At 36.6% G+C, this 21388-nt stretch overlaps 1 protein-coding gene across 1 annotated transcript in view; it reads left to right on the forward strand.

The window, feature by feature from the left end:
* The window catches only part of LOC150085556 (uncharacterized), a 327690-nt gene that overhangs the window by 88030 nt on the left and 218272 nt on the right, over positions 1-21388 (forward strand). The window contains exon 5 of the mRNA XM_090374600.1: positions 18471-18557. Coding sequence (XP_090230726.1) covers positions 18471-18557 — 87 coding nt within the window. The remainder of the gene's footprint in view (positions 1-18470; positions 18558-21388) is intronic.

A 21388-nucleotide genomic window follows, 5' to 3' on the forward strand; every position in this document is an offset into this window, starting at 1 on the left:
GTAAGATACTCAGTTTGAGAATTCTTAGGTGGATTTGAACTTATGTTATGGCTGCTGCCTTTATTTTTAATAAAAATAAAAAAATAATAATAAAATATTCTTTTTAACACCCTTTCCTCAATATCAGGTGTTATGCTTCTGGGCCTACCTGCTCGTACTCCATGTGCGAAGCACCGGGCGCCTCCGTAGCCAGGTGGGAAGGAGCAGCAGTGCGTAGCACATGCTTGTTGATTAGACCGGGGTTCGAGCCTGTCACTACCAAATACGGAGGATGTGGAAAGGTCAGGGAATGACCACCGTATATCCTGGAGCAATATGGCCTTAGTTGCTAATGCCCCTAAAAACCAAATAACTGTGCGAAGCATCCATGTTCTCTAAGGTGTTGTGTACCCTGATGAATGTGTGCCTGTTGGGCTGTCTTCGGTGGGGAAATGCTTCTTGGTACAAAGAAGTGCACTGCCGTTGGCTTTACCATAACTAGTCACCAACAATAACTAGTTGCTGTGGGACCAGTGCATTCTGCCTTAGAGATTGCCATTCTGTTGCCTGATGCACAGGAGCGAGCTCTGGCATTGAGTTGGGCAGCTGAGAGATTGATGGGTCTCTCATATTAATTTCCTTGAGGGCATCTATCTTACACCTGAAACTCTCAAAGAATGCTGAGATGATGTCAAATTTCTCACAGTCTCTGCACCTAGCACTCACAAAGACATCTTCCTTGGCTAGATCACGTCCTGTTCTAGACAGGTCCACAAACGTTTCACATTGTGTTCATTTTTTAAACTGTAATGCGTTGGAGAATCATCCCCTACGGTTCTTCCCCAAGCCGCAGCACTCTGGCTAATCTGTGAGTGTTGCCTTGCTGCTCTAGTCTGGGTCATGATTCCGTTTAAGTACAATTTAATTAACAATGAAATTTCATAAGATTAATAAATTTTACTGATTAATTGATAATACTATGCTATACTATACTAAGCTAACAGATTTCTAATATAGCTATGTGTTTTGCTATCTAGTTTTATGTTAAACCTTATGCTATCTAGTTTGGGATATATATTATGCTATTCCATATCGTATAACAATGGCGGCAAGCTATGAACAGTAAAATCTATGGACACTTAGTATTAACTTTCAAAATCACCATCTAAATTCAGAATAAACCAAGGAGCTTTACCAGGACTATAAGCTACTTATAGAAAATAATTTAATATAGCAATTAAGTCAATAAAACAGCTAAATATAATTAAAAACTTAGTGTTCGCCAGAGCTGCAAAATCTTGTCCAACGCATGGATAACCTCGTACCCCGTGCATCTCATACCCTGTGGATTATTTTTATATAAGAATTAAAAATGCAAATGGGTATTTAGTGCAAAAATGAAGGCTATGTCCTATCAAGTAGATGGCTGCAAACTGGATTTCTTATAGTTTCCAAATGCACTAGATTGGTTTAAACTGCTGCATTTTTGACTTCCCTGGTCAACTAACTTTCATGGCTGTTCCTCTTTTTAGCAGCAGCAATAGTCGGCCATCATATTGACATTCTATCTCACTTGGTACCTTTTTTCCATTTCTTTTATATTCTGATGGAATCTTTCCTCTGCTTCTCACTTAAACTACCTAATTTTCAGGGAATAGTGGAAATGAGAGTGCAAGAGTGTGCTTTAACACTTTTTATAGCCTAGTTTTCCTGACTTCTCCAACATACTACTCACAATAGTCTCATAATCGAGGTGTTTTTTGTTTCCTAAAAGATTGCATATTACATTTTTAAACCCTATCCAGTCTCATTTAGTTTGTTTCATGGATTCTTCAAATACAGAGTTTAGCAGCAGCTTGTGGATTCGAGGTCCAACAAATACCTGCTTTGATTTTTTCATGTGTAAGCAATGGGAATTTAGTGTAAATATACTTGAAACAATTTCTTTCTTTATTAAGGACATGGATAAACTGTTTCATTAAACCTAGTTTTACATGCAGAAGTATTAGTAAATTGAACCATTAGTAGATTAAAACAGTACTTTGTTTCATTCTACCAGTAATTCATCTTTAATGATCTTTGAACCTGGTGCTAGAGATTGTCTTGGTGGCCATGCTTTCTTTTCCCAATGTTCACTTTTGGCTTGCCTGTTCTACCCACATAGAAAGCAAGAACATGTTTCTGTAACCAGGTTGTTGGCTGTGCAGCAGACCAATAATTGAAATCTCCACACACACACACTAGCCAACCGTGATGCTTGTATTAAATTTTTTTCCAAAAGCAGCTTAATATTTTTGTACTTTTCTTTAAGTGTGCTGATTGAGCTACAGGAATGGATGTATACTTGCTTCCATTATAAAAGAGAACTCTGAATCTTTGCTTTGATGAGTTAATAAATACCATCTGCTCTGTTAGTTGGTAAGAAATTCTAAAAAAAGAATGTAACAAAGAAGTCCATAACTGCAGTATATAATTAGCCTTCTTCAGAAAAATGGGGAACCAGTTTTTTTAGTTCTTTATCATAATGTCTATACCATGCAAAGCCTGTTAATGGAGGTGGCAGACTGGAGAATTTCAGTTTTTACCCTAAAAAGCTGTGCAACACTTTGGGTAGATTTATATTTGTTTACTTTGTTTACTTTGTGTAAACAGCTGTGGTCCAAAGTTGTGAATTTCTTCTTCATAATAATTTATATCATCCTCTAGGTTAGACCTTCCCAACTGCTGTGCTGCAGAAAGATTACTGGTGTGCCGTGAGAAATTTAATTTTATAAAATTTTCATAGTTATAAAAAATCAAATCCAATTTGTAGTACAACCATTCGAAATTTTATTGGTTTGTAATTTTATTATACGAAAAGATATAATATATCCTAATTAGAATGAATTTGGCATTGCTATCGCTAACAGAGCATAGTTAAATGTGATTTCCACCAACCACTGACTTTAGTTTGACCTTTATCGTAATTGATAATACTATGATATACTATACTAAGCTAACAGATTTCTAATATAGCTATGTGTTTTGCTATCTAGTTTTATGTTAAACCTTATGTAATCTAGTTTGGAAAAACTAGATAGCATAAGAAAGAAAAACAATTATGTTTTCTTTCCTTTTTTCATATTTCTTCCTTTTTTAAACTTAAATTTGAAAAATATCTTTTTAATGCAAGGCAAAAAACAATTTACATAATTTATTATGCAAGAAAAATTTTATAATTTAAAAAAAATCAGAAAATCAGCAGAACACTTTAAATATATATGATGTTTCTTTCTCTTATCTTTGATAAAAATCCATTTTTTATATGAAAGTTGTTTGATATCACTGCTTAAATGTGAAAAAATGAGATTTTACTTACTTTAGTTGCGATTTGTTTTTTTGTTTTACCTATTGGTTTTTTTTTAATTATTTTTTACCTGGTGCTAGAGATTTTCCACATTTTTCTACTGAAAAGATATGTATAATAAGTTATTGCTTACTTTTAGAAATAAAAATCAATGTTTATATCTAAAAAACAAATAATTATTCAAAATATATTTATTAAATTGCTTCATTAAGTACCTTATATTTAATCAAATTTAACTTTTGTAGATATTTATTTTCCACCCATAATGGAAAACTTTTTGAAGAGAGCTAGAAAATCATCAGATTCATAGGACAAATAAAGTACAGTCAGTCCTCGTATAACACGTGTTTACACTACACGAATTCGATCATACACGATTTATAAATAGGGGAATGATATCGTATATAATACGAACCGAATTCGCTTATGCACGATTCGCCTTTGTGTTGTTAAGAAATGGGAGTCAAACGCGAAATCACCCCAACTGAATGCAACACGATAGGAATGAAGATAAGATTCTGAAAATGTATTTATGTTTTTTATATCAGTGAAGGGGAAACACATTTCACCATAATAAAGTAAAAACCCATACAATTCCAGCTATCGGTTTATCGCAAATGCCATTAGATTGAGTTTACTACCAGTTTATAACAGATTCCACTAGCAGAAACGCAACTGGAAATTGTTTTTATTGTTTTATGGTAGTAACCCCCAGAAATGTGCTTTAGTAAAATGTGGGGTGTTAATAGTGTATCTCTGCCTTTACGGTGTTGTTTATTCAGTTGCTACATGCGTGCAGCTTTGTTTATGTGTATCAAGCATGCCCCCTCATTTTGTAATTGTGCTTTATTCCCTAAAAATGAGTAAAATACTTAAAAGGTGTGAAAAAGGAAGCATCTTGGTGAAGACACTACAGATTCAGACAGAAAAAGAAAAGCAATATTGATAAACAGAGGTGGACTGGGTCAAAAATTTTTACCCAGGAAAATTTGTAGTGGCCTCATACTATGGTTTATGGCCAAAATCACACCGGCCTCCGGCCCACCGAGGTTTCCCTGGTAAGGTTTATGGCCAGTCCGCCACTGTCGATAGAGAAAAAATATGAAATTGTGAAACGCTTTGAGCAAATGAAAGACCATGTGATATTGCACGAGCTATAGGCCTAAATGAGGCAATGCCGAGTAATTACAACTTAATAATTGCAAAGAATGCAGAGAAAATAAAAACAACTTTCATAGCAGGAACAACTCAAAGTGTAATTAAAATCCATTAGATCAAGACACAAAGAGTTGGAAGGGAGGGAATGGCTGTCATCATAATGGAGTCACTGGTTAAAGATGCATTGCAAGATCATCTAGACAAGACTGCAGCAATAATTCAGACACAGCATGAGTTTGTTGAGGGGAAAGTCTTGTCTGACAAATTTGATAGGATATTATGATGTGGTTACAAAGGAACTGGATGCAAAAAATAACTTTGATATCATATATTTGGATTTCAGGAAAGCTTTTAACGCTGTTGCACATGGAAGACTATTGTACAAATTGGAGCAGAATGGTATTAAGAGTAAGTTGCTACAATGGATAAAAGGATGGTTAAGTGGGAGAAGACAGAGGGTGGTAATCAGTGGGTGCTGCTTTTCGTGGACTAATGTTATTAGTGGAATCCCACAAAAGGTTCAGTGTTGGGTCCTCTGTTGTTTTGTATATTTATCAATGATATTGATGAAGGTATATCAGGCTTAATGTCGAAGTTTGCAGATGATACAAAGGTTGGCAGGGTTGTTAATGACAGTAATGGCAGTGTGCTATGCAACAGGATCTAGATAATTTGGGCAGATGGGCTAAGAAGTGGCAACTGAAGTTTAACCTTGACAAATGCAAAGTACTGCATATGGGTAGAAGTAACCCCAGAGAAATGTACCAACTGTGTGGTACTACACTTAAGGTGGTAGAAAATGAAAAAGACCTGGGAGTAATTGTGCAGTCAGATATGAAGTTTTCTGAGCAATGCAGACAGGCTGCCAGGGCAGGTCATGGGGTTTTGTCAATGATATATAAGAATTTTGCTAGCAGGGAAAAGGAGGTTATTGTCCCTCTGTATAAGGCAGTGGTCAGGCCGCGCCTTGAGTACTGCGTACAGGTCTGGAGGCCTCATTTCAGGAAGGATGTAGATTTGCTTGAGCGTGTACAGAGAAGGGCAACAAGATTGGCAACAATAATTGCCAATTGGCAACAATTGGCAACAAGATCCTCTTACCAAGAGAGGCTAAGTTCTGCAAATTGCAGTGGCTGGAGACTAGGCACCTGCACGGTGATCTGATTGAGGTGTATAAGGCCTTGAATGGGTTGAGCACACTGAATTCTGATGGGATCCTTCCACTTGTTCAGATTGCGAACCTAAGGGGGCATAAATTCAAATTAAGAAAGGACAGATGTAGAATAGATGTGCAGAAATTTGCCTTTAGCCAGCGGGTGGTTAATTACTGGAACAAACTTCCATCTGCTGTTGTGGAAGTTGATAGGTCGAATAAATTTAAGGAGGAACTGGACAGGCATTTGGAGGGAATGGTGTGATTTTTTTTTTGGCTGATGCTGCATAAACTCATACACTTGCTTTCTTGCATCACATGCCACTACTACTACTACAATAGAAGCAATATTTTATTAGCAATATTTTATTACAATTATTTATTGTGTTTGGTAATGTTTTAGTTATAAATGTGTGTTCAATCTTGGGTGGTTGGCATGTGATGCAAGAAAGCAAGTAGCACAATAGTTGTGTTCCTAGAAACCCTCGTGCTATATGAGGATAGTTCAAAAATAAAGATAAAGCCCATATTTAGGCATTATAATGAAGAATATATCAAATATGGATTTGTATGCTTAGATAATTCTTCTCTTCCTCAAACCACATGTCTTATTTGCCAGAACAGTTATTGGCGCCTCCATAGCCAGGTGGGCAGGAGCTGCAGTGCGTAGCATACATTTCTTGATTAGACCGGGGTTCGAGCCCGTGACTACCAAATACGGAGGGTGCGGAAAGGTCAGGGAATGACCACCACATATCCCCGGAGCAATATGGCCTTAGTTTCTAATGCTCCTAAAAACCAAATAACAACAACCAGAACAGTTATCAAATGAAGCACTGATACCAAATAAACTACACCAGCACCTTACCACAAAACATCCTTCATGTGCAGAAAAAGATTTGAATTTTTTTAAGCATCTTCAAACACAAAATAGGAAGCAAAATTCTTTTATGAATTCAATTACAACAGTATCAAATTGAGCACAAGAGGCTAGTTATAAGGTCACTCAATTGATAGCCAAATCCAAAATGTCTCATACAATTGTAGAATCACTTATTTTACCAGCCTGCATTGAAATTGTTAACCCTATGCCTGAGGCAAAAGAAACAAAGGAAATTGAAAAAGTGCTACTTTCAAATACCACTATTAGTAAATGCATTGGAGACATATCAAATGACATAGAAACAAAATTAATTCAGAGAATTATCGAATATAAAAAATTTTCATTGCAAATTGTTGCATCTATAGACATTACTAGCTGTGCTCAATTAATAGCGCTAGTTAGAATCATTGAAGAGAAATGCTTAAAGGAACATTATTTGTTCTGCAAAGAACTGCCAAATCACACTACTGGAGATGAAATATTCAAAGTGGTAAATGAATACTTTGAGACAAATAAGATTATCATAGAAAGATTGCTTAAGCTTGTGTAGTGATGGTGCAGCTGAAGTTTTAAAGGTTTTACATAAAGGTTTTACCAGAAGTTTTAAAGGTTTTACATCAAGAGTTCGTTCTGAAAACCTGGAAATTCTGGTAATACATTTTTTTTTTTTTTCACAGAGAAGCTCTTGTATCTAAAAGTTTACCTGTGGATCTGAATTCCACATTACATGATGTTATCAAGATGGTGAATTTAATAAAATCCAAGCCGTTAAAGTCATGTCTGTTTTCAGCTTTGTGTGAAGAAATGGGATTGGAATACCACTCTCTGCTATTTCATACTGAAGTGCATTGGCTGTTGAAAGGAAGAGTTTTATCAAGCTATAGCTAAGAGAAGAGTTGAATATGTTTTTTGTGAATGATTCTTATGTTGCAGATTTAATGAAGGATAGTTATTGTCTCCAAAAAACTAGCTTACTTAACTGATATTTCTGAGCACCTGAATAAGCTAAATCAAAAATTGCAAGAATCACATGAAAACATGCTAACATGTATGGACAAAGTTTATGGATTCAAAGAAAAAATTCAACATTGGAAAAACAAATTTTAAAATGGATCACTAATGATGTTTAATCGGTGTTATAATTTAAATCTTAAAGAAGAATTATTGGGATTAGTAGAGCAACATTTTTGTTTGTTTGAGGGAAAACTTCGTTACTATTTTGAAATATTTGATGTAAAAAAAAATTTATTGGATTTGAAATCCATTTGCATTATCCATAGAAATTCCAGCATTACATTTATCAATGAAAGAAAAAGAAGAGCTGTTAGATTTAAGAAATGATCGGAACCTTCAAGAACAATTTAAAGAAATCAAGTTATCCGAATTTTGGTTAATGGCAAGAAAGGAGTTTCCTTCAATCGGAGAAAAAGAAGTTAACACTCTTCTTCCATTTGCTACCACCTATTTGTGTGAACAAAGTTTCTTGTTGATGGTGATTATCAAGAATTTGAAGAGATCATCATTAAAAAGTCGGGATCAGGAATTATGCATAGACATTTCAAGAATAAAACCTGATATAAAAATGTTTTGTTCACAAAAGTAAGCTCAAGTTGCTCATTAAAAAAAATTGAAAAGATTTTATTTTGAAGTTTTGTATGAATTTAGCATTAAATATTTAATATCTTCCATAGTATTTATATTTTACTTTTCTTGTCATAATTATATATATATATAATACAAATGTAATAAATTTTTTCACAAAGTCCTTATAGACACCCAAAAATCTGCTCCAGTTTATTTCTGTGTGCCATACAAAAAAATTTTTTTTCTTTTTTTTTTTTTTTGGTAGTTGTTGGCGCATCGGCTTCTGTGGCCATAATGCACCTCCCAAGGTTTTTGCAGTACTTTGATCCAAGCCCGAGGTGGGATTCGAACCCGTGACCTTTTGGTTGCCAGGCAGGCACTTTACCCACCCGGCTAGCCCAGTCGGCACAAAAATTATAATTTTTCAAGTGTGCCCTGACACGAAAAAGGTTGGGAAGCACTGCTCTAATCATAAATGTCAAATTCACGATCTGTGGGTTACTGGCAGCACAGCTGAAGTAATGCTCGTTCTTTGTGGTATAATCTTCTACTAATTTGATCCTGAGGTACCTTACACCATTGGAATATCAAGTGGCTTGGCTTTCCACAATTACAAGCACTCCACACTAGTATTGCTCACTCTATGAGGTTTGGGGGGGGGGGTCCAACTTTTAATTCTTGGTCATCTAATATAATTCCAAACATGCAGCATATGCATTTTTCAAAAATGATATAATCCACCTTTGTTTTAGCATTAGCATTAATAGAGGCATATGGTGCAAGAAAGCAACTTATGCAGCATCAGCCAAAAAAAAAAAACCCACTCCCATTTCACCCCTCTGTTTGTTCCAAATACCTGTCCAGCTCAGCCTTAAATTTATTTAGGCTATCAACTTCCACAACAAGGGATGGAAGTCTGTTCCACTAACCAACTAGCTGCTGGCTAAAGGCAAACTTCTTCACATATATCCTGCATCAGTCTTTCCTCAATTTGAATTTATGCCCTCTCAGGTGATTATTCTGAGTAAAAGGAAGGATCCCATCAGCATTGAGCATGCTCAAACCATTCAAGTCTTTATACACCTCAATCAGATCACCTCGCAGGTGCCTAGTCTCCAAACACTGTAATTTGCAAAACTTAAGCCTTTCTTCGTAAGAGCAAACCTTTGTTCCATTCACTAATCTTGTTACCTTTCTCTGTACTCGTTCCAACACCTCTACATCCTTCTTAAAATGAGGCCTCCAGACCTGTATACAGTACTCAAGGTGTGGCCTGACCATTGCCTTATATAAGGGGATAATCACCTCCTTATCCCTGATAGAAAAATTCCTGTATATCATTGACAAGACACCATGAGCTACTCTTGCAGGAGGCAGCAAAGGAAGCTGCACTGCTCAGAAAACTTTATATCTACCTGCTCAATTACCCCCAGGTCCTTTTCGTTCTCTACCACTGTCAGTGTAGTACCACAGAGTTGATACATTGCTCTGGGGTTACTGCTTCTCATATGTAGCACTTTACATTTGTCAGTGTTAAACTTCATTTGCTACCTCTCAGCCCATCTGCTCAACTTTTCTAGATCCTGTTGCAGCAACATACTGTCATTAGTGTCCTTAACAACCTTGCCAACCTTCATATCGTCTGCAAACTTGGACATTAAGCTTGATATACCATCATCAGTATCATTTATAAATACAGAAAACAACAATGGACCCAACACCGCACCCTGAGGGACTCCACTAATAACATTAGTCCACGATGAGTAGTGTCCATTGATTACCACACTCTGCTTTTCTCCCACTTAACCATCCCTTTATCCATAGCGGCAATTTGCCTCTAATGCCACACCGCTCCAATTTGTTCAGCAGTCTTCCATGTGCAATAGTATCAAAAGCCTTTCTAAGATCCAAATATATGATATCAGAGTTGTTCCCTGCATCCAGTTCTTTTGTGATCACATCATAGTATCCAATCAATTGGTCAGGCAAGACTTCCCCTTAACAAAATCATGCTGTGTCAGAGCTATAACTAAAGTCTTGTGTAGATGATCTTGCAGTGCTTCTTTAACCAGTGTCTGCATTAATTTCCCTGGAACAGAAGTTAAAATGAACAGGTCTATAATTACTTGTGTTGCCCTTTGATCCTCCTTTCTGAATTAAGGTCACATTTTCACATCTCCAGTCCATGGGTACCTCCCCTGAGTCCAAATTAGCTCTCATAATTATGGCTAAGGGTTTGCTTATTTCCTTTGCTGCCTCCTTTAATATAACTGGATAGATCCCATCCACCTTGGATGCCTTTTTTATGTTTATCTTCAACAATTTCTCCTCCACTTTCCTCTCAGTTATTACAAAATCATCTAGCTCTTTGCCAGAGTTTAATTCACCTCTGGCATTCCACTCCCTGAAAAACTTCTCATGTGTGAATGTAGATGCAAAATACTCATTTAGTTTGTTAGCCACCTGAGCAGGATCATCAACAGTTGAACCATCAATATCCAGTGGACCAATCTGATTCATCTCTTTCCTTTTAGAGTTTACATAGGTAAAGAACTCTTTGCTGTTTTTCTTTTCATCCTTTGCTATAGATTTCTCATAATCTGCCTTTGCCTGCCTAATCTCCTTTGTGACTTGGTTACAGACCAGCTTATATCTGTCATAGGCTTCCATGCATATCACCCATTAATTTATAAGTATTTTTCTTCTCTCATATGTCTCATTAGTTCATGTGACATCCATTTAGGCCTAAACCTTGAACAGTATTTCTTAGTTGGTATGTAAAGCCTAGTAGTTTCTAAGATAAATTCTTGGAATGCGTCCCATTTTTAATTTGCTGTTGGTAACATCATCAGTTGGTCCCACCGTATAGAATTTCAATTATGTCTCAGATCACCGTAGTTGCCTTTACGAAAGCAAAAACCGTTCCCCTTACCCCTGAGGGTAGTTACCTCTTTGAGTAAATCCAACTTCAGAACACTGTGATCACTGTCACCTAGCGATTCCTTTGTCTGAAGATTCTTAATGCATGAATAATCACTATTGATAATCAGATCAAGAGCATTGCTCTCTCTAGTTGCCTCCTGAACATGCTGTTGTAGAAAACAATCATCCAATAAATCCACAAAAGCCTTGCTGGTGTGCGATTGACCAACCCACAAATTCCAGTCAATATCTGGGAAATTAAAATCCCCCATTATAAGACTCTCTGATTTACTGGCCGACTTTATTTCCCTGTACAGTTTCTTATTGCACTCATCAGAGTCATTAGGCCTATAGCATACTCCTACTCTCAATTTTGATCTCCCAATGCTTATGTCACACCAAACTCACTCGACACTGCACTGTCCAGCGATGTCGACTGGCTTCACTTCCTTGAATTTTATGTGTATCTTAACTTATAGCTTAACCCCTTCTCTCTTCCTATCCTGTCTATCCTTTCCGTACACATTGTACTCCCCAAATTCCAGTTTTTCATTCCTTATATCTTTGTGACACCACGTCTCTGATATCCCAACAATATCTACCTTTGATGTTTTTAGCAATACCTCAAATTCATCAAATGTATTTACCAAACTCCTAGCATTTGTGTATATGCAAGTAAACATGCACCTGTTCCTATTCTTAACTACCCTAACACAACCCATGTGTTTACTTGTACCGCAATGACTCCCAGCAGTCTCTGAAATATCCTGCGTCTTGTTTTTCAGGCTTCTGCTCATTTCAATAGAAGCAGTGCAAGAATCACTTCCACCTCTCTCAGTGGCTACTGTTAATCTATTAATCCTTGTATCCCCCAAGCTAGCAGTTTTCTGACCCACCTAACACTGCCTTGATAGCATAAGCAAATATTCTTGCACCTTTTCTATTTAAGTGTATCCCATAGAAGCAGTCTCTCCTGTTTAGAAGTACAGAACAGGCTGAAAAAAATTCTACCCCTTGAGCCTTGCATAATCTTTCCAGGGCCAAATTGACCGACAAGGCTCTCATCATATACTTCCTCCTATCGTGTCTGGGCAGAATTGCAGACACTTTCAAATTCAACCCTAATTCATGGCTTTTTTAAACAGTGATCTGTATTTGTTAAGTAATTCGATCGGTCTCTTACTCTTAATATCATTAGTGCCAACGTGTACAACAGTATCGCATTTTGTGCCCTTAAAAGATGCTATCTGCTCTACAATGCCATTAACCTTTATCCCTGGCAGACACACCCTGGTCCTGTTCCACCTATCCTGTTTACATACTATGCTCCCTGTTTCCCTTACAATAGAGTCACCAACAACTACTAGTTCCTGTTGGACCAGTGCATTCTGCCTTGGGTTGCTGCTGTGTTGCATGATGACTAAGTGCAAGCTATGGCATTGATGTGGACAGCTGAGAGCTTGATGGGCCCCTTAATTTAGATCTTTCCAGGGCATCCACTCTGTCCTTCAAGCTCTCATATAGCCCCATACAACGCTGAGTTGTTGTCTGATTTCCTCACACTCCTTACATCGCGCGCACACACACACACACACACACACACAAAGACATCCTCCTTGACAATATCATGTCCCGTACCTGATTGCTCCATAAACATCAAGCAAGCAGTGCATTTTAAAAGGCTGTGATTCAGAGTGAAACTGCCTTCCCCTCAGTTCTCCCCTGACCCACAGCACTCCCATTAGCTTGAGCCTTTTGCTTTGCTGCTCTGGCCTGAGTCATGATTTCGATTCAATTTCAATTAAATATCAATTTCATTACAAAATTATAACCCTAAATTTGTATCCCAATGCATTTATAACACTATATATATATATATTTTCAGTATCGAATATTATCTCCAAGTTCTGTTTTATAAAACGTCCGTATCAAGTTATGTATTAATTAATTATGTTATGTTTGTAAATCTAAGTCATTATATGTATTTAGTTAAAAAGTACAATTTAATTGACAATGAAGTTTAACAAGATTAATAAATTTTACTTATTTATCGATAATACTATATACCATACTAAGCTAATGCTATCTAGTATGAGATATAACGTTGTATTGTATAACAATGGTGGAAAGTTACGATCAGTAAATCTATGGATACTTTTATATTAATTAACTTCCAAAATCTCACTGTCTCAATTCAGAATAAACCAAGGACCTTGATTCGTTCTATAACCTACTTATAGAAAACAATTTAATATAACAATTAGTCAATAAGGTGGCTAAATATAGCTAAAAAAACTTCCCGTTCGCCGGAGCAAAACACATGAATTGGATACCCTTACCGATGCTAAGTAATAGCCTACAAAATCTCTAAGTTAAAATTTAAACTAAGTATCATAACTAGGAATATAAAGCTACTCTAGAAAATAAGTTAATATGCCAATTTAAGTTAATAAAACAGAAAAAACTTCTCTATTTTCAAGAACCGTAAAAACTTCACCTGCACAAGTGTACTCTCATTCCCAATATGATGGGAAAGAGATAGTCACAACATATTTACTACAAATGTAACAAAATATATTTGGATGTTCATAGAATAATGATTTGCTATTGTAAATGACAGAGAATATGAAAATTACATTAGGAGTAGATACTAGTTAGAATGGCTGCACCAGAAAACAACTGATTGTGGAAGAAAAAACTTTGCAGTAATCGACTTGTCTGTACCTGTCAGTTACAAAGGAAGTAGTACACATAGAATGTATAGTGTATACATGGAATGTGTATCTAGAAAACAGTTCTTACTGTTTGTAAAAAAAGCTGTATGTGATAGGATTTTTAGAATTAGTGCTAAAAATACACTGAGAAACACCACAATTTTGGAAACATCAGCCTGTGTAGTCCAGTGTAATTTATAATCAACCAGTGTATTTTTTCTCTGACAGTAATCTCATCAGCTGACTGATGAGACTACTGGCACAGAAGTAAGACTGTGCATACCTTGAACAATGTGTCTTAATTAGTATAAAAAGTGTAGTCACTTCTATGAATACTTCTCTGAATGCTTACCATTTAAAATTTACAGTTGGTAGTATCATCAGTTGGTCCCACCGAAAAAAATTAATAACTGTCTGAGACCATTCTAGTCACCTTTAAAGAAAGCGAAATTCCTTCCCTTTATCCTTGACAGTACTTATATCTTTGATTAAATCCCATATCAATATATTATGATCACTGCCACCCAATTGTTTCTTTATTTGGAGATTCTTACTGCATGAAGAGTCACTGCTGATAATCAGACCAAGAGTATTACATTATCTTGTTCCCTTCTAAAATGCTGGTATAGGAAACAGTCATTTATTAAATCCAGAAAATTTCTGCTGCTGTGTGATTGACCAAACACAAGTTCCAGTCAATATCTAGTATGGTAAAATTTCATATTATAAGAGATTCTAATTTGCGGGCCATTCTATTTGTCTGTATAGTCATCACAGTCATTTGGCGTATAATATATTCATACTCTTCTTTTTTTGTGTGTTCCTAGTGCTTATGTCATACCAAACTCTCTTCTAAGTGCTTCATAACCAAGAGCATAACTTCTTCCCCATCTGTGTTTTCTGTACACATTACATTCACCATATGCAAATTCTGCTTCCCTTATGTTTGAATAGCACCATGTGTCTGTTATTCTTGCGATGTTCACGTTTTATTACTTAACTAGGTACTTTAAAATCATCAAATTTAATTACTGTACTCTTAGCATTGGCGTACAAGCAACTATATGTGCACCTGGTTTTGCTCTTAGTAATCCGTAACACAGCCCGTATATTTGCTTTTCCCACGTGGAGCTCCAGCAGGCCCACTAATTCCCCACTCTTTGTTTTCTAGCTGGTTAACATCCCAGTAGAAGCTGTGCAAGAATAAAATTTTTCTGTGCTTTTGTCTGCTGTTGATATATTTGTCAGTGTATTCCCCAAAGCTAGTAGTTTTTAGACCCACCTAACACTGCTTCAATAGTATCAGAAAATATGTTTGCACACCATTCTGTTTAAGTTCATCCCATCACCGTAAAAACAGTTTCATCTGTTAACAAAGCATAGTCCATGCTGAGAAAAACTCTAGCATATGAGTCTTGCATACAGTCTTTCCAAGCTGAATTGATTGATAAGGCTCTTTATGTAACCCGTGCTATCTTGTCTGCAAAATTGCAGACACTTTCATTTTCAACCCCAACTCTCATTTTTTCTCAACATTTCCCTGTATTTGTTGAGTAAATACTCAGATCTCCATGTACAATATATGTTAAAAATGTTGAATACCGTAAAAGGCTGAAAACATTTCATTCTTGCCTATTTTACTTTCAAAAGTTTATGTTGTATGAATTTGTGGAAAAGTTTGTGAAATTGTGATGTAAGTTTGTAAATTAAATGTCCAATGTCAAAAATTTTTTTTATGTCATCAAAAGTTTGTAAACTGGGAGCTCACGATGATATAATATTTTACATTGAACTACACTATGATGTAATCTACTTGATAAAACACTATATAATAAGTTGAATGACACCAGTTGGAAATTCTGTGTTGATTATTGTAACACACCAACTGCTCTGATTTAACAGTTCAGAGTACTAGAAAATTAGAGTTTGCACTACTCTATAAAATGTTTTTATATTCAGTTAAGTATATTATTTATTATTCCACAAAGAAATGGGAGGTGCCTCCGTAGCCAGGTGGGAAGGAGCAGCAGTGCGTACACACACTTCTTGATTAGACCGGGGTTCGAGCCCATCACCACCAAATATGGCGGATGCGGAAAGGTCAGGGAATGACCACCGCATATCCCGGAGCAATATGGCCTTAGTTGCTAATGCTCTTAAAAACCAAAAAAACAAACAACATAACAAAGAAATGGGGTGTTGATGCTTTGTTTGGCACCAAAAATTATTGCTAACAAGCTGTTTATATAGCCAAGTGTTTACACCTAATTTAAGCGATACAAACTATTAAGATGAAATAAAATTTAGAATACAATAAATATAAAAACGTAAAAGTTTACCAAAAACTTGCTGGCTTATTCAGTGAGGTTTTGTAAAATAGCTGAAAATAGGTGCTTTCGACTTCTGCTTCATCTGATCTCATCTATTCTTTCATTCACCAAGATCCAAAAATTTTCTAAGTGGAAAACTTAGAAATTTTTTTGCAACTGTATGGAAGTGTACTTGCAAAAATATACTTTCCTTCTCCAAGTATATACAGGGTTGTTAAAATTAAAGTATCCCAATGTTAGAGGGCTCTGAAGTGAGTTCTAAGGCTCGTACTGAAGAGAAATTTAGACAACAGGTAAATAAAGAATGCACTTGTCATTTATTGGAAAAAAAAAATAGTTACAAAATTTGTCACTATATGGTGCTGTGGCAATACAAATTACTTGAACAGCTCTACAATTGTTCAATGGGTCCTCCATTTTGGTCAACAACAGTTTCCATTCGAAGAACAGCATTTTCTACAGCAGAATGTAACATGTCAACTGGACATGCCAGCACATGACATCTAATGCTGTCCTTCAGATCTGCTAGAGTTTGACACCCTTCCCAACACACCTGGTTCTTCAAAAAACTCCACAACCAGAAGTTGCATGGGGTGAGGTCCGGTGATCAGGGTGGCCAAGATGTCTGGAAACAATGGCTGATGATCCGTTCGTCTGTAAAGTGTTGCCTTAGCAATCTTTGGACACAATGGTGGATGTGAGTTGGCACACTATCTTGATATGGTATCCTGAAGGAACCCACATTGTTGCAGCTCTGGTATTGCAAAATTTGCCAACATTTCATAATATCGCTGTCCAGTTATGGAACAGGTGCGGGGTCAGTCCGTGTTACTTGTTCAAAAAAATATGGCCCAATCATGAATGTGGCCATAAATCCACACCACACTGTCACTTTTGTAGAATTCAATGGGACCTCTTGGATAACTCAAGGGTTTTCTGTTAGCCAAATGCGACAGTTGTGTGTATTCACACAACTGCTTATCCATTTAAGCAGAAGTTGGCTTCATTACTCCAAAGGATTTTCCATGTCAAGTGATATCCACTGTCATTCGCGCCAGAAACTGAAGTGTGTATGTGAAACGAATATCTGCATCACCATGCTTTAGCTGCTGTAGCATGTGCATCTTGTAAGGATAGTACTGCAACACCTGATGCATTACTAGCCTTAGTGTGGAATACAGCATGTCCACTTCACGAGAAACAGCTGGCACATTTGTGCTACCACATGGAGATTGACTTGATAAATCCACAACAGCCATAGCCACGTCTTCAACAGGTGAGGAGTTCACTCGTTTTCGACCTCTACCTGGCTGAACACCAAGATGTCCTGTCACTTCAAATTTTGCAATCATTTTGTGGACAGCACAAACAGTCATAGGTCCACGCCTTCTGACACCGGAATTCTCTGAGAGCCACAGCTGCATTGTTGCTTTTCTGATAGTACGGCTTCACTATAGTACCTTTACCTGCAACGTTGTTGGCATTGCTGCTGTAGTGCAGGCAAACATCTACTGTATGATTTTGAAAAGACTGCTTTTCTTTTATACAGTACAGTAGAGCTGAGCTGTGGCAATAACTTACGATTATGCAAATAACTTATGTTATTTGCATAATCGTAACTAAGATAGTTACGCGCCATACAGACAAATTTTGTAACTAATTTTTTTTTCCCAATAAATAGTGGGCGCATTCTTTATTTTACCTGCTGTCCAAATTTCTCTTCAGTATGAGCCTTAGAAATCACTCCTGGGCCCTCTACATATGGATACTTTAATTTTAACAACCCTATACTTTACAGGAGAAGGAAATTTTTGAAGGTATTTTGTATATGGTCCACATCAAACACTATTAACCAGAATAGAGGGAAAGTAACTATCCCTTCCCATCCAGCTATTTCTGCTAGCAAAGTCTTCCAGAAGGGATCCTTCACCTTCTCTCTCATTTTATTTGCACTTGATTTTTACCCTAACATCCCGATACCTCAAAATTCCAACAATTGCAGTACAACTAACAGTGCATCAGCAACCAGCATTTACTGTCATTAAAAATCAAAACATCACAACTAAGACATTTAGCTAGGCTATCATCATGTCAAAGAAGCTTCCTATCTAGATATGATAAATAGTCTTTGTCCAGTTTAGGTGTGACCAGTATAGATACTATTGTTTGTAGAATATGAAATATTATTTCTTTGGACAAATTTCTTTCATAATGTAATCCTGAATTCAATTTTATAAGTCCCAGCCCACTAATGAAGGTTCTAAGAAAGAGCTATAACATGAAGTTTAATTATTAATATTAGTCATAAATTTCATTCAGCTTCATTATATTTTTGGCTTTTTTTATACAGTCACAAATTCTCCTTATCCATCCGATATGATTTTTTTTTTTTCTGCTTTAGGGTTGTCCCCTGTGCAGTATTTTATCGAGATGATAGTATGGAAGATGATGACCTCTTGGCTTCATCTTCTGATACAGAGCAGGAAAGGCAAGCATTCATTTTATCATGTTTTATTTATTAGTATTAGGTGGCAGAATGATGCAAAGAAACAAAGCTCATGTAGTATCTGCCTAAAAAAATTGTAATAATATAATAATTGCAAAATAAAATACCTTCTAAGTCTTTTTTATTTTATTTAATTTTTCTAAATATTTATCAAATCCTTCTTTAAATTTACATGAACTCAAGGCATAGAGTTCATGTAACTCTATGTCTTGAGTTCTAACAGTTTATTTTTCTCTAAATAAAGGCTAATTTTCTTACATCCATTGTAAAATGAATTATTTTTCCTTAATTTGAATTAACTCAAGGAATAGTAACAGACGGTCAGCAGCAAGCAGTGCTTTTTCAGGATCACTTGTATGGCTTCATGGATTGTCAGGAAACTGGAAGCTATGTTGCAGTGTAGCAAAATGCAAGAGGTTTTTGCATTTTAATATGAAATTCTTACAGTCACCAACCAAAAGAAGGGAGCATATATGGTTTAGCCTTACACTTGAGGAATAGCAACTCCAAAGTAATTATATATTGGTAGGGCTGAATTAAAAACAGTAGAGGAAGAAAGGAATTTGGGAATTTTCATTTGGTTGGGCATGAAGTTTTCTGAACAGTGTAGTCAGGCAATGCAGGAGGCCCATGGTGTAACAAAGGGAGGGCAATGATTTATTATACATTTGCTCATAGGGAGGTTATAATCTCATTGTATAAAGCAATTGTAAGACTGCACTTTGAATGCTGTGCCCACATGTGGAGATTGCACCTATAAAAAGACATTGAACTTCTTGAAAGGGTTTGAAGATAGGCAATCCACTTGTCAGATCAGAAGAGGAGATCGCATCAAGTGGGAGAGATCTGCAAAAGAGCACCCATATGGGGGAAAATTTTGAATATGTGAGCTAGACAGCTTGACAACCTGATAACTTAGAGGAGACCTGATTGAAGTGTATATAAGGTTCTGAGGTGGAATAGTAAAATGAATGAAGGCAAAAATTTTTACTGTTCTGGCACTTAGAATCATTTATGATTCTCGGTCAATAAATTCAAGAGATTAAAGCTGGATTTTAGGAAGTTTTCTTTTAGCATTAGCTTTAGCATTAGTAGAGACATACGATGCAAGAAAGCAAGCTTATGCAGCATCAGCCAAAAAAAAAAAAAAAAAAAACCCGCTCCCATTTCACTCCTCCGTTCATTCCAAATATCTGTCCAGCTTAGCCTTAAATTTGTTTAGGCTACCAACTTCCACAATAAAAGATGGAAGTCTGTTCCACCAATTAACTACCTGCTGGCTAAAGGCAAACTTCCACAGATCTATCCTACAACAGTCTTTCCTCAATTTGAATTTATGCCCTCTCAAGTGATTATTCTGAGCAAGAGGAAGAATCCCATTAGCATTGAGCATGTTCAAACCACGCAAAACTTTATACGCCTCAATCAGATCACCTCGCAATTGCCTAGTCTCTGGATACTGTAATCTGCAAAACTTAAGCCTTTCTTCATAAGAGCAACCCTTTGTTTCATTCACTAACTTTGTTGCCCTTCTCTGTACTCGTTCTAACAGCTCTACATCCTTCTTAAAATGAGGCCTCCAGACCTGTATACAGTATTCGAGGTGAGGCCTGACCATTGCCTTATACAAAGGGATAATAACCTCCTTATTCCTGCTGGAAAAATTCCTGTATATCATTGATAAGACACCATGAGCTACTCTTGCAGACCATCTGCACTACACATAAAGCTTCATATCTGCCTGCACAATTACCCCCAGGTCCTTTTCATTTTCTACCACTGTCAGTGTAGTACCACAGGGTTGATATGTTACTCTGGGGTTGCTGCTTCCCATATGTAGTACTTTACAGTTGTCAAAGTTAAACTTCATTTGCCAACCTCTCAGCTCATCTGCTCAACTTTTCTAGATCCTGTTGCAGCAGTGTACTGTCATTAGTGTCCTTAACAACCCTGCCAACCTTCGTATCATCTGCAAACTTGGATATTAAGCCTAATATACCATCATTAATATCATTTATAAATACAGAAAACACAATGGACCCAACACTGAACCCTGCGGGACTCCACTAATAACATTAGTCCACGTAGAGCATTGCCATTGATTACCACTCTTTGCCTTCTCCAACTCAACCATCCCTTTATCCATAGCAGCAATTTGCCACCAATGCCACACTGCTCCAATTTGTGCAGCAATCTTCCACGTGCAACAGTATCAAAAGCCTTTCTAACATCCAAATATATGATATCAAAGTTATTCCCTGCATCCAGTTCCTTTGTGACCACATCATAGTATCCAATCAGATTGGTCAGACAAAACCATGCTGTGCGAGCTATAACTAAAGTCTTGTCTAGATGATCCTGCAGTGCTTCTTTAACCAGTGCCTCCATTAATTTCCCTGGAACAGAAGTTAAAGTAACAGGTCTATAATTACTTGTGTTGCACTTTGATCCTCCTTTGTGAATTGGGGTCACATTTGCACATCTCCAGTCCATGGATACCTCCCCTGAGTCCTGAGTCCATGGAAGCTCTCATAATTATGGCTAAGGGTTTGCTTATTTCCTTTGCTGCATTCTTTAATATAACTGGATAGATGCCATCCACCCCAGGTGCCTTTTTTATATTTATCTTCAACAATTTCTTCTCCACTTTGCTCTCAGTTATTACAAAATTATTAAGCACCCTGCTACAATTTGATAACCTTCTAGCATTTTCAATCCTTAATAACCCCTCATGTGTAAATGTAGATGCAAAATACTCATTTAGTTTGTTAGCTCCCTGAGCAGGATCATCAACAATTGAACTATCAATGTCC

The sequence above is a fragment of the Mastigoproctus giganteus genome, chromosome 5, assembly GCF_048544385.1.
Source record: "Mastigoproctus giganteus isolate SK-2022 chromosome 5, ASM4854438v1, whole genome shotgun sequence".
NCBI classification, from domain to species: Eukaryota; Metazoa; Arthropoda; class Arachnida; order Uropygi; family Thelyphonidae; genus Mastigoproctus; species Mastigoproctus giganteus.